Below are 15,571 nucleotides of genomic sequence, written 5' to 3' on the forward strand. Positions count from 1 at the left end.
GGGTTGGATGAAGTCAGGCACTACGACCATATGTTCTGTTAGCGTAGAATCACAGAATGTCCATTCTTATGTATACAAGTGAGAATTTCCAGGGATGAGTATGAAATGAAACCAAGACAGAATTGTCAAAAACAAAGTAGTTTCTATGAGTGACCATCAGCAGCAACAATTAAAGCATTGACTACTTTGACCTCACATGACCACTCCACCTCTTTGCCCACATATCAATCACACAGTCAGCCTCCTACCAGACTGAAAGGTTCAGCCATCTTTAAAGTCTATGCTAACAACTGAGTAGCATGCTACAGGTGACAAACCCGACACAAAAACTATAGCATCAAAATGTTAGCATTAAAATTCTGCTAACATTAGCAAGTAGCTCAATGCAGCACTGTGTTCAGTGTACAGTCTCACAGAGAAGCTGTGTGTGTGTTTAATTATTATATTATATTATGTACTATACTATATCTATATATAATATCACCACAGGTGTGGGTGATTCATACATTGTACTTAACTGTAAAGCACTTTAGAAAAACAAAGTTTTCATGGAAACTTCTACTTTTCAGGTTCACAAAACAAAACAAGTGCAGCCACTCCTTGTTCTCAAGTCACCAGAACAGAACACACCATCTCTGAGAGCCACTTCACCCGCCTCACACAGCCGCCCGGGTGGATTCAGCTGTGGCATGACTCAGTCGGTAGAGAGCCGAATGAGACAAAAACACCTGAGCGAGTTTAGAAAGTCAAACGTCACCTGATAGCCTGATATAGACCAGAGACAAAGGCGTGGATGAAATCCGAGCTCGTCAGCCTCCTTTTTGTTACCATGACGACAGCAGCCATTTCCAGAGAGCCTGAGAGAGAGAGAGAGCAAGACAGAGAGAAAGAGAGAGAGAGAGAGAGAGAGAGAGAGAGAGAGAGAGAAGCTCAAAGGACCTGTAGCAAAAGGCTCCACCCACTGAGAGGGAATTCACTGACCTAACCTGGCAACCCAGCAACCTGGCAACCAAAAAATTAATATAATCAACTCGTTTACACAGAATATGAAATAAACTGGCACCCCCCAGTCCCGCAACCTTATTTCCCCTTTTCCTTGTCCAGCGATTCATTTCCATCCTGTGTGGCCTTTTTCACAGTGTGGAAACTGGACACGGTTCAGGGTGTGTTGCCGCTCCTGGCAGGTGTAGGAGCAGGTTGAGCAGGTTGTTTCCTGAATGCCACTCTGTTAGGCCCTCCTCCCTCCCTCCTTCCCGGCTTCTGTCTCCAGGCCGATTGCTGATTCACTCTCACATGTTGGCAGCTCGGTGAAGAGATTTTGTTGCCTGTGCACCTGTTCTCATCTGATACTGCCTAAGAATAAGGTAAGGGTTTACTCAGGAAGGATTTAATTGTGTTTTTTTTTTTAATTTTCACTTGAAATGTGTAAAGACTAAAAGTGGAGGATGGGATATTTCCCCCAAAATATGTTTAGTCTGATGTAAAAAAAACACGCAAATAACCTTTTTTAGAAGAGTATTTGACATTTTTTTCATCTTGGCTACTAGGGCAATGGATAAGTTACACTTAAAATGTATTAAATGCAGAATAAACTTGGCAGGATTTGACACTGCTTCCTTCTTTAAAAGGCTAAAAATACAGAAAAGCTTATATTTTCAACCTGAAACTAAAACAAGTTTGTCGCTGTAACAGCACAACAACAAGCGACATACATACTGTGGGACCTTATATAACCTGAACAGGGGAATACACACTTTAGTCGTTTTTACAGTGATATAAATTCCAAAGTAAGAGCCCTAGAGCAATGAATTATGAATGTAGAATCTGCAGTTGGAGAAATATTTAGATCATTTACGCTCCTATAAATAACAACACACACACCACAACAGCACTCAAACACTTGTACACATTAAAGGAAGTGCCACTGTTGGATTACTGTATCATAATAGTGAGGTGAAGCTAGTTTTAATAGTAATAACCCATCACATAAGAGTACAACCTTTACTTTGAAATATATATGCTGTTGTGTTTCCTACAAATGTTGCCTGACACTTTGCATTCCGTCCTACTGAGTTTACAGCTTATTAAGAGGTTAGAACAACAAAGAGGAACTTTAAAATGTCAGCCTATCAGTATGCGTGTGTGCAGGTTAAGCCAGTTCACGGTGTTTACAGGATGTTGTACTCTTCTCGTAGTAGCTAAAAGTATGTGTTTGTGTATGAAAGTCAAGCCTGACGGAGCTGTTGACATGACAGCTGCTACCGGCTGTGACAGACGGCTTGTCTCTGAGCAAGAGGGTCACGAGTAAACATCTCTACCTGCTTCTTTGCCTCGTTGGGTGGAAGGCACGCAGCTAGTCGCTCGCCCAGTGTGGCAGCAAATTCGCCGCCGAGTGTAATTTTTTGAAAAACGTTGTTGGAAGTTGTTCCCACACAGATACATGAAAACAGGAAGCACTGGTTTGAGGCGAGAAGTATGCTTGTCTGGGGCTGATGTGATTTAGTACAGGTCACCAGAAACAGAGGTAATCTGATAATATCCTCATCGATGGTGCGCTCGTTTATGCCGTGCAAATCAAAACAAATCAGTGACTCCGCTGAGCTGCTGCTAAACTGGTTCCCAATTACACCGGATTCCTCACTGGCTGCAGCTTCATTAGTGCTTCATTCATTTAAGATGATTACAGAGCATTAAATTGATGATGATAGCTGAGACACACAGATAGAAATTCTGGGGGAAAACAAGTGGTCTATGTGTGAGTCTGTGTGTGTGTGTGTGTGTGTTTTAACCTTTAAGCTAAATCTTCAATTTCACGACAGAAAAGCAGCCAACACATGTTCCTCAGCTGTAGTGCAATCCAGAGGGTGATGGAGGGGAAATGGGGGAACAGGTTGGAGGTTTTGTCCCATTTTTTGCAACCTGGTATCTTATTTACTGAATCTAAAAAACTCACACAAAGGTGAGCTAACTTTTTGTGGGTGTGTAACACTCTTATTCATTCCAACACTGGACAGCTAACATAACACACACAAACGGACGCATGTCAAGGGTCTAAAAGTCCAACTGAGAATTTGTGTTAGCTTTCAATATATACAGCGCTCTGATAAACTTTTAGGGAGACAGAAGTGTTATAAAGCAGCCGATGAGTATCGAACCCGGGTTTCATAGTTGAAAGTCTGACACAAGACTCATCCCATTACGTGAAATAGTCCCTAACCATCACCCAGGAGTTCCTAGGGTTTGCGTCCATTGCTTTATATTGATCAAGTGCTTCATGACTGTTGTGACTGGTTTCCATTTACAGTTGGGGATAATCGTTAAAAACAGGGTAGGTTTGTATGTACTTTAAATTACTTTATACTTTACTTTATTGATCCAGCAGCAAAGTAAATGTACATATCTTATTTTTCCACTTGCTTTTATATCCTTTTTTTTTTTACTCCAACCATTTTTAAGACCTACCAGTCAGCTTTTCAGCTTCTACTTCTATTGTTTGATTTGTTCTATATTTTCGGTGTACTCCTCTATTTTATTTTGCTGCTGTAACATAACAATTTCCCTATGTGGGATCAATAAAGTACATCTGTCTTATCTATCGGTTACGTGCTGCAAACACAATTCCAAAACGGTTTGTTTAAATTTATGTCAAACTGTAGATTCAAAATTACATAAGTACTTCACCTCAAACAGGATGTAAAACCTGAGAATGTGTTTCCATATTATAACATTATCCATATCTAAGGTTCTGCAAATTGCAGTGTTGACCTCGATAAGAATACTGTGGTGTCCAAACAGGTAAAACCAGAAATATGAACCATATTTGCATGTTAGACAACATAGACAAAAAGTCTCTGCACTGATTTTAACAAGCATCAGTTTACACCGAAGCAGCCCATCAACAAAGCGACTCACACCAAGAGTCCCCTGCAGGGAGCCGCAGTCATCGGTGGTTTGGAATGACGCCGAGGGGAGAACTCGCGGCTCACAGGGCACTTCTGAGAAATCCTGCTGTCAAACACTCAGAGATCTCACCGCAGATTGTGTTGGGACCATGTTAAACTGTGTGAACAATGCAGGCATGACTGCATGGAAATACAACGACAGGCTCTGGTTGTAGCTGCTGCGGATGGCGTGCTCAAGATGCTGACACACATCAAGTGGGGCTCAGGTTCTGTGAGAGCCAAGAGGTTGGACGAGATCGCCCTGTCCAGGTTTTTCACAGTGACTCCTGTCAGCGCAGCTGACCTGCACGACTGAAGGAGGCAGGTTTTCAGCTTCTGGAAAATAGGAACTAACAGAGATGTTTTGTAGTACACACAGTCACTCAAGGCTTCTTAGAGAGAGTTTGACACACATTTAACACCGGAGCCCCCTGCCTGACAGTCTGGATTCTGGGAGAGCAGTTAAAGTCTTATTTGTCCCTGGAAGCAGGCAGAAAAACAGCAATAATACTTCTTTCCTCCTCAGATTAAAACTCTACTCTTTCTATTGGGACAAATATCCATAATACTGCATAATTGTAAGCCCTAATGGGAGTTGTCACACAAAGTCTTGTTGTCATTTTAACACTTTTGGATCCAGCCCCTAGAGGCTGGGAGGTGAACTGCCCAGGATATTTTACAATTTATTCTATTCTATTCAAATTATTCACACCTCTTATTTCGAATAGCTTTAAAAATGTCTTCTTTCTTTTTCTGGAGCTCTCAGCTGTTATCATATGGTCTTCATGAAGTCCACAGGTGTTGAATTATCGTAACAAAACGTGCTTTGTTGTTGGAGTTTTTATGAATTTTCTTGATTTCTTCTTCTCAACTCAAGGTTCTCTTACTCAAACTGAGTTAAACCTAGCAGTGGTCAGTATTTATGGAAGGTTTTAATGTTTCATGAATCAATAACTTCACACATTGAGTATCATGTGAACCTGCACCTCTAAAGGAACATATTTATTTGAAGATAATGGTCTGTTCTCTCTCTTGTGTTTCAGAGTAAAGCCGAAGGGAAAATGAAACATCTAAAAATCACAGCGAGCCTCTTCCTGCTCGTCCATGCCTTCCACCTGGCCTCGCTCCAGAATTCTACCGACTCTCCGGGGCGCACTATTGATAAAAGCTGGTTACGTGATCGAGCCAAAAACGCAGCTGAAACTCCGAACGCTGCAGTTCCTGCAGAAGAGACGGTGAATGATCAGATGGCGGACTCTATGGAGTCAGACAGCAGCGGGATACCGTCTGGCTTCATGTTGTCGGACTCAGGAGACGAGACAAACGTGATCACAAATAAAACATCTGGTGTGAATGAATCGCCTACATTTGAAAATGCTACAAACAAGCAACTGGACGCCACAGTTGCTCCAAACACAACTGCCGACCCTGCAGACTCCAACCACGTCAACATGACCAAACCTAAGGAGGAGTCTAACTCTACACTGACCCCACAGAACACCACCACCAGCTTCCCTGATGTCTTTTTTAACCGCACTGATTTGCCGTCCACGACTTTGGCTCCGGAGACCAACACCACACAAGTACCCACAACAGCACCGGGCGAAGACGTGGAGTTAACCAACAGCACAGAATCTACTAACACGACAACTACAGCAGCACCAGAGATAAACCAGACATCCAGCATGACTTCTTCTACAGCAGTGCTCCCCCCTGAGACCACCAAAATGACCACCGCAGCTACATCCACTCCCGAAGCTCCAATCACAGCCGAGAGGGCCAACAGGACAGACAAAGACGCCAGCTCAGGAGGCAGCTCAGACAGAGGTACTCCAGTCACATTTTTGAGTGTTTTTTTTAAAGGAACAAAACAACCTTTTATAGAAATGATCCATAAAATCCTTCAGCTTCACACATAGATCAAGTTATAGACTTTTTTCCGCCCTTTCCCTGACCCACATTTGCCTGCAACTGTTTTCCCACTGGCATGGGACAAACACCCGTTCTTTCAAAGGCAAAGGCTGGATTGGGTTTCAGGTGCTATCGATGTGGCCGCTATGAGTGAAGGGGTGCATTACAGCCACCTTTTCAGCGGGACAATGAAAGCCTGTTTTAGAATGCAGAAATACCCTGAAAGAGCCGGCAAGGGACGCAGGTCAAAGATACTTGTGCTGTTTCTCTGCAGGGGCGTGAGACGAGTCTTTAGTGTCGACTCTGAGATTAGGCAGATAGGACAGGGAAAGTCACACACACACATCCATCAGTCTGTTTACTCCAAACTTCTCTACTTTGCCTGTGTAATATGTGCGCTCGAGCTCGGTACTGACACCGGGCGTTTACAGAGCTGGTGCAAGGATGGCATTAAAATACCACTCATATCACATGGACAGATGTGACAGCAGGATATAACACTAACAGATGAGAGCAATAAACAGTGGGAAAGCAGTTGTGAAACTGTGGGCAGCACAGAGACAGAAAACGCTCCACAGCTACCATGACAGGCCCAACGTGTGCACAAAAACTGTACAAAGGCACAGACTGTTGAAAACAGATAAACACAGAGTCTATAAATATAAGCCTGCGAGGCAACATGGCTGTTTTGATGACAATAAATAAAAATATCCGCTTTTACTTCAGGTGGCCTGACCTCTGTCAACTGCAGTCAACACAGCCATGCTAGTGGCAGTACTTTGAGCTAAACGCTAACATAGTATGTACCGTCTTTCTTATCTCTGTGTCAGCATGTTCTGAGCTAGCTGCAGCTAAACACAAATGTCAAAAGGAAAGTGATTGCAATATAATGTTTACCATAGTGGTCAATGGGGACTGTCTCACTTCTGGATCCAGCCTTAAGAGGCCAACTTTGAACAGAAATATCTGCTTCAAATCCAAAATTTATGAGCCAATCAGGAGTTCACATTAATGTAACCAGGATAAAAACTCATTAAATCTGATTAACCTAAATAATAATGCATACATCAAAATAAAGCAGAATTTTAAAAGCATACAATAGATCAGTCAAAACAGTTCAAGTCATTTTAATAATATAAAAATATTTTAATCTTAAAAATAAAAATAAAAATCTTTTTGCCATTTTATATGTATTCGGAGCCAATCATCATCATTTTAAGGAGATTCTGATAAAATGTCCAGAGGCATTCTTAAAATATTTATAATAAAAATGCACAATATTCCCAGTCATATTTTGTATTGTGTATTTTAAGTAAGTACATATTTTTTTTTTTTTTTTTTGAATGTGAAGCTATTTAAGACAAAAATGTGAAAAAAGGGTCTTTGGGTTCATCTTGCCCCGGCTCAGAGGTAAAATGATCCTAGCATGTGGGTAAATTGAGCCATTTGTAGATAAAGAGAGCTGCTGAATTATTTATGTGTGAGTCCTGGTGAAATACAAACGTAGTGTTTCTTTGTCACAGAGGGGACACTGCTGTTGACTTAACAGTACGACCAGATAAACACTAATAAACATACAGTATATATGTGTATTTGGACCTATAAGGTGGCTAAAACAAATGACGCATGATTAGCACTGTGCTATATTTATATGTGAGGACTGAACTGAGTCACCTTTGCCTTCCTCAGTGCATCATGTAAACAGTGGTGATATTGTGGAAACACATTTCACCTTATTTAGATGATGAACCCAGCCTGCTGCCTTAAAATATTCAAATGTATTCAAGAAATTATCATGATTTTGGGATGTTAATTGCATTAATTATCACAGTGTAAATTATATAATTTCGACTAATTGAGATGTGTATCTATGCAATGTGCAAAAACATGTTTCAGCTATAATTATGTGACAATTAGCCCTTAAAGGTGGTTTGTTGTTGACAAATTATTTATAATCACCTCTCACCCCCACAAACCCATCTCTTTTTTTTTTTTTCCTAATGAAGGTCTGGCATCGGATTCGCAGAGGAGGAGGAGACAGGGGGCGTGGGGGGCTGTGCTGGGAACGGCGGTGGCGGTGGCCTGTGTGGGACTGGTGGCTTACATCATCATGAAGAAGAAGTACCAGAAAGGTTTCTCCCACAGGAAGCTGGTGGAGGAGTATCCGTCAGAGCCAGGTAGGTTTGCTGTTGGAGTCTGTTGGGACTTTCATGTTCTTTTAGCCGTCCTGCTAACCAAGTGCGAGTGTGTGTAGGAGCTGACACCTACACACACACAGTCAAATCGACCTGCAGGCAACCTGGACAGGCTAGCCTGCTGAGCTAAAGGGAAGTGACATTGTTCAAGTGCGTCTCCCTCACAGTTAAGGCTAGCCTATAGCACTATTTAATGAAGTTGTTTAGTATTATATTTAATGATAATTTTCTGGTCTATTTACCACAGTCATATAGGATAGCTCCTCTTCATTTTGTTTAGCTTTTGTTGTCATTTCCCTTTAAGTAAGCCTCTTACTGTTATTGTAAAACTTTGCACTCTGTAGTGGTAAAACTGCAAGTGGTGCCTCTAATGCCCAGTGCTGTACAATAACAGTGTATATAATTACATTTTTATAGTCAGTCAAAGCTCCTAGACATGTTGGATAAAATATATCCTTATTATCAGTGGATCAGCGTCCTTTGGAGTCTGCCATAAGAAATGCTTATTTGGAAAGAGCTAAACAAACACCATGAACAAATTATGTTTGATATACTAAAAGCTTTCATTAAGTAAAGCTTCATGCAGGGCTCCTATGGTGTTTTCCAGGTCAATTCCCAGCTGTAGCCATTTGCAATTTTTTTATATAAAAAATTGAAAGAATTTTTTGAGAATGAGAATTTTACTTTGTTCACATGTTGATTATTATGTTTCTGTCAGGGTTTGTGGTGTGGGAGGACACAGTTGCAGAGACGCAGAGCGGTTCAAAATTCAAATAGTCCTTTAATTAAGCCAGGAGGGCAAACAAAACAAACTAAAAATCACACTTTGCGTGGTTCAAAAGGCAAGGCAAAAGTTAACTACCTAAAATTCTCACCTAACGTGGAAAAGCCACTACAGGGCAAAAACAAACCTAAATCAAAGCATGGCAAACAAAAGGCATGGCATGGCATGGAAAAACCTGGTCACGTGGCTGTAGCATGGCATGGCGGAGACGAAGACAAGACCAAACACAATCCCCCTGGGTGACGACAAGACGAACTAGCAGAGAGTGCAGGGAAGACAAAGACTAAATACACAAGGACCAGGGAAGACAACGAGACACAGGTGACACACATGAGGGCAGGGCAGGTAATCAACAAGGAGGGAAAACACAGGAAGTAAAACACAAGACAATACACAGGGAGGACAGGACTACCAAAGTAAAACGAGAAACACAAGACAAGTCTAGAAAACTAAACACAAACCCAGGAAAACAAAACACCAGAACTACAGGAAAATAACAATAACTAAGCACAGATTAAACTAAAAACCCAAAACAAGGAAAACAAAACCATAAATAACACCAAGTCGTGACAGTTTCAGTTTTAGTGACAGTGATTCTGTCTCCAGATGAGATAATATTTTGCAGGAGCTCCAGGGTGAAAGTGAAAAGAAAATTTTTTTGTGCCACTTTAGTCGAATTAAATCCCTAAAAATCTTTGTCCTTTTCAGTGCTGCACCTTAATGCACACATGTCTCATGGTTGGCTGCACACAGAGAGCAAATTTATTTAGAATAATTTGTTGTAACTATGTTTAACTAAACCAGGGGAATAAATGAACTGCCTGTGGACTCAACGGCCTCATGTTAATTACAGAGCTTTGACTGGTATAGGCGGATTTTACTACCTCCACCTGTAAGGTGTAGCTGCATGATAATGCCACGAGTTTAACACACGGACATGAGCGAGATGTGCGGCTCTTCCTGTGTAACTCCCTGCAATAACTTGAAAAAGATTCTTTTCCAAAATGTCAAGCTTCCCTTTTTAGCCCTTGGTCCTCCAGCTCTCTTGCTCACCCCTCTCTCTCTCTCATACACACAAGCACATCCTGGCTTTAATAAGCTAACCTTCCCATAATAAGGTAACCCCACCATGCAAAATAGGATCATGTACTATGTCAGTTTGCAATTTGTCTCTTTTTTTGTGCCGTGAACTTAGAGGAAGACGGCACTTTACTTGTCACAGTTCCCCTTTGCTCCCTCGCACTTAACCTTTCTGTTAAGCTCCAACTGAATTCAAACCGCGTGCAGGTTGGAGATCGCAGGCGAGATAGATAATTAGCGAGCTGCAGCACATGCCTGCATATTTAACATGAATCCCGTTCCATCCTAAATGTTAGATCCCATTTTATTTCCACACAGTGGGAACGAAAAAAAAGGACGACAAAGTGAAAGGATTCTAGAAAAACACATGCCGGGGCTACTCCCACCGCCGCTCCGAGCTTTCCTCGTGAAACAAAGGGGCTATTTTACACAGTAAAATGTAGGTTAAAAAAAAAAAAAAAAAAAAAGGTCTGTTGCTCTGCAGTTTGACACCATATAACTCCAACAAAATTCACTGCTCAGCAATTAAACTCCTTGGCAATGCGCCGGTGAGATGACAGCATGGGAAAATAACTGCCCACTCACAGCCAAGTATGTAAATTGTGCGCTCAATGAAAACACGCCCACAAGCTTCATGCACAGAAAGTGATGATAAAAGGCTGGAGAGAGAGCGAAGAGACGGCCCGCCACTTCAGATCCGACCATGTGATCCGACATGTCCAATACATCCTACCCTAACAGCGGCGGTTATGAGAGGCAATTGTACACACACACACCACACACACACACACATATATATATATACATATATACATATATATATATATATATACATATATATATAAATACATATATATATATACATATACATACATACATATACGTATATATGTATATATACATATATGTATACATATATATATATACATATACATATATGTATACATATATATATATATGTGTGTGTGTGTGTGTGTGGTGTGTGTGTGTACAATTGCCTCTCATAACCGCCGCTGTTAGGGTAGGATGTAGGATGTATATATGTGTTGCTTTTAAAGGCAGTGCCTAGAATTGAACCGTGGGGTTCATCTATTATATAATCTTTTTAAATATGATTTTATCCTGTTTACTGTGCAGTTAGAGGAGTGTGTTTCTTCATCAAATCTTCCCACCGATCCAGCCACATCAGCTGTTCTTATTTTGGTGTTATTGTATCTATTTACCCTCAATCTGTGATATTCGCCTCAGTTAGGCAGAATGAGTTCTCACATCTCTTAAAAAGCTGCAGTGCTTGTGGCTTCAGCGGGAAAACTATTGATCAGCAGGGATAATGACGGCACATTTTAGAAGCTTTTGCGCTATTGATTTGTTTTTAAGGTGAATACAAAATGGAGGCAAAATAAATGAGCACTGTCTCTTTGATTGCCGGGTAGATCTGATGCTCTGCAAACCTGCATCACATCTGTGGGAATAAGAGCATTAACACTCATGTCAGCTTGTCTCATTTTCAGTCCTCAGATTAGACAACTGCCATCTGGACCTGAACTTTGGCGGCGGTTCAGCTTATTACAACCCAGCGCTCCAAGGGGACAACATCCAAATGTCCAACATACCAGGACGCCGCTGAAACCGAAGCGACTCCCGAGACCAAAAATCATGAACTCCATTTGAAAGAAAGCCTGCCAATCATGCTGATTGGCATTATTTGATAGACAGTTTATAATGTGGGCGTTTTGTAAATAAGACTGAGGGTGACGTCGGTGGATGGGAATTGCAGAGGGGTTTGTAGAGGCCTGTTGTCAGTTACCGCAAATGATACTTATGGCAGATTATGCATTGTGTTGATTAGATTTATTGTGCTGAAATAAAGGGGAAACACTGAAGGCTAATCTATCTGAAGTACACTGCAGCAGCCAACATGCTGTCAGCCATTTATGTATGTTGCCAAAAGTGGAGTCAAACGAAGTCTTTCCTAATGACAGATGTGCTTGAAGCAAAAAATTATTATTATTTTTTTTTTTTTGAATAGGAGCCACAAATGAAACAATACATTAATATATATATATATATATATATAAGCACTTACAGAGCAGACTCTGCTCTGGCTGATGCAGTTCAAATAGCAGGTGATGCTGCTGAGCCATTACGGCCTTTGCATCAGAATTCAGAAGCCATGGTGAACAATAACATTATCCATATCAACAGTCACCTGCTGCTATGGCTCAAGGTATATGCAACATGAAGCTAAATTCAAACTGAGCTTTCAGATATTCCACAACTGGTGGTCACAGCTGGAGCGAGAGGACTGAACCTTCCAAAAAAAAAAAAAGGCAAAGAGTTGGTTTTCCACACTGGTGCAGGAGGTGGAGGGAGCCTTGTTTTGTTATTCATAGACTGAGGTCTTGGTATTCAGGTTGGGGGGCTGGGGAGTTGTGTATTTGGTCTTAGCACCACTCAGTAGCAAAAACTATATCATCTTAACGTACTGCTTAAATCTCCTGACCTCCAGGTGTCCAAACGCAGAGTTGAATCTCTTGTTGCGACAGTGTAGTGTAGGACTGTAGTGTTTACCTGATGTCTACATTTGGCCTTTGCAACACAAGTGCTCATTTCTACACTTTCCTACTTTTCTATGCTATATAAACACACATTTATAACTGTATATGTGAAGAAAAATGCCTCCAGAACATACATCTTTCAGCTCCCTTCTATCCTTTCACTCATCATTACCCGAGCGACGCCCACACTCAATCAATATGCGCTGTGATTATGATTGATACGTGCCTCAGCTTGCACTAAACAGCCAACAACAACTGGGATATTTGTGTTTTTTTTTTTTTTTTTTTTTGGATGTGGTAAGTTCTGCAGCAGACGGACATGGCAGGTCTGCTTCCTTCCTCGCTCTAATTTCACACATCAATCAGAGCAGGAAGCATTCTGCCTCACAGAGAGAGGGGGCGAGAGAGAGAGAGAGTCGCATCACTGTGACTGCTGCAGAAATAATGCAGGGCACATGGATAATGTGAGACTTCCACATGCTTTACACTGCTTGTAAATTGATGTGGGACTTCATGACATCCTTAATAAACAACCTGACCTCCCAAAACGTTTCCTTTGTTTTGTGGTTTCATGTCAAATGACATCATAATGTGAGTGTAATCCTGAACAGAAAGAGTCTTTCCCAGCAGTGTGGGTTTTATTTCATTCATCACAAAAACTCTGTTTTAATTAACCACAACAATTTAGGATGTGATTGTTTGGCAGGCTGCTGAAATCAATTAACTGGTGCCAAGCCCTTGATAAAGAATGTACATATTTCTTTGCAAAGGGTATTGGCAGGTTAATTTACACTTCCAGCTGAGCCAAATTAATTCCAATGAAATTAAGTGATTGCTATCTAAATGGAGGCTATGCCACTTTTTTTATTTGCTAAATTTGATTTGCTTTTTTTCTTGCTGCTAACTTTTTAGGAATGAGTTTACCCTACAAGCCTTGGTGGTTGTAATAACCCAAACAAACGTCGTTTTATCAGATGAGCCTTTACAACACAAGGTCGATGCTCTGGATTTTGTAATTAACGCAGGGTCTCGTGACTGACTGATGGGGCAAAAAAGCAGAAAACTTTGTGGTGATTGGGTTTCTTGAAGACCAAAGATGAATATTTAATCCCTTACCGGGTAAAAGCGCTGTACCTAAAGTCAATTCATGCATCAGAACTCACACAGCATTTTCAGGTGGCCTACTTGAGCATGATTATTATGAGCTCGAGGGCTCGTTCATCAGGTCTAAAAAGCTGATTTCACAGCAATGCTTTGACGTCACTCAGTGTGTCAGTGAGCATTACCATGCTACACAACATTAGCCTTGATTGTAGCTCTGCTCAGGTCACACCCTCTCCTGCTCTTCACAGGAACACATTTAAACACTTCTTTCTTACAGTCCACCATGTTTACTTTTGCTTTTGGAGGATTGTCTTGGGGTGCTTCATATGCACTCAGTGTTGTGATGCGGTAGGAACACAGGACTACCTGCTGCTGCTGAGGGTTTTGGTAATCCGATCATGTACCTTCAAAACAACAGGATCACAGCACTGCCGGTGCAGGAGCCAGTGACTCAGCAGGTGTTTAAGTAACATGAATAACATGTGGAATTTAAATCTTACAGGAGTCGGCTAACTAACCTTCAGCATCCAAGTGGAATGTAAACCTGAAAATGTCTTTTTATTTTTCCCCCAGAGGGAGTTTGTTTCTGTTTGGATTATGTTCAGTGCTTTTGGTTGTTTTTGTAGTTTAACTCTTTCTTTCCGCACATTAAAACCTAAGTGCTGATCAGTGTTCATTTTGTTGACGAATTATTTTCGTCATAGTTTTCATTAACAACCTTTTTTTGCTGATAAAAATGAGACGATAACTAAATAAAAACTAACGCACGGTGCCAAAAACGAAGACGAAATGTATCGACACTTTCGTCAACGAATAAAAACGAGACGAAATTATTGATGGAGACGAGATCCAATCAGAGCAAATTTTGTTTGTGGAAAGGAGGGACGAATCAGGAGACGGCGGCAGAGAGCCAATCAGAAGTGATCTCTCTGTGTAAGGACGTTACCCCACGATGCTGGAAGAAGGCGTACTCGTGCATGGTAACACAACACAGGAGAAGAACAGACACAGACACGTTTGATGTCAAGACAAACAAGACGGTTTGCAAACCGTGCGGAGCGACTATCAGCGGTAAAAACACAACAAACCTGAAGCGACGTTTGCAGACGAGTCGTCTTAACTTCCGTTCAAAGATACACGTGACAAAATCTATAAATTAAGACACAGCTGCTGATGGTTTTACAGCATGCGCACTGTTTCTAAGTTGTCACTGAAGTGTTTTGCTGTAGTTATGGAGTATTCATGAAGAAGGTCATGACTGAACAGTGTGTTCAGGGAGAGCAGCTCACTGTTCACTGGTTCTTTTGTGAAAAGGTCATAGAAATTAAATAAAGAGGTGTCAAAATAAGTTAACAAAAGTTAAAGCTGTGCCTGTTTTTATTGCACTTCAAACCTTAATTATTTCATGAAAAAATATATATCAGAATTTTAGTCGACTAAATTCAGATTCAACTAAAATTCTTTGATATTTAGTCGACTAAAACTAGACTAAAACTTTAAAAATGTTGATGACTAAAACGTGACTAAAATCAAATGACATTTTAGTCAAAAGACTAAAATAAAAACTAAATCAGAAATTGCTGCCAAAATTAACACTGGTGCTGATACAACACAGAAATCATCCAACAACCAGTTACAATTGATAAGATTCATGATGACGTGATACACACAGCTTGCTTCAGGGCCTCCAACCCTGTGTGTGTGTGTGTGTGTGTGTTCTCACTAGCGAAGCAACACATAAGGATGTGCGGTCAGGGTCCAAATGAAACACTTAGGATCAGAAGGGTCTGTCTGACCTAAATGGAAATCCTTACTGACACCGTAAACCCATGCCTGCTGCTCCTGGAAAGGCAGAGCAGGATTTGTATCCATGGTGACCAATATCCAAACTATGTAATTTAATCCATAAATTCTACCATGAAATTCTATGCTGAAACCCAAAGATATTAACTGAAAGCATTTTAACACAGTGAGGACATAGTACAGACATGTACCAGC

General features: G+C 41.0%; 1 protein-coding gene across 1 annotated transcript; it reads left to right on the plus strand.

Annotated features, from left to right (window-relative positions):
• The first annotated feature begins 1,273 nt into the window (after nt 1–1,273).
• On the plus strand, nt 1,274–13,017 carry LOC114433876 (mucin-15). The gene is made up of 4 exons (XM_028402636.1): nt 1,274–1,364; nt 4,985–5,768; nt 7,859–8,029; nt 11,423–13,017. Exons 2-4 carry the CDS (start codon nt 5,003–5,005, stop codon nt 11,536–11,538), a joined length of 1,053 nt encoding a protein of 350 aa, XP_028258437.1. The 5' UTR covers nt 1,274–1,364; nt 4,985–5,002; the 3' UTR covers nt 11,539–13,017.
• The last annotated feature ends 2,554 nt before the right edge of the window (nt 13,018–15,571 follow it).

The sequence above is a fragment of the Parambassis ranga genome, chromosome 3 (assembly GCF_900634625.1).
Source record: "Parambassis ranga chromosome 3, fParRan2.1, whole genome shotgun sequence".
Taxonomy (NCBI): domain Eukaryota; kingdom Metazoa; phylum Chordata; class Actinopteri; family Ambassidae; genus Parambassis; species Parambassis ranga.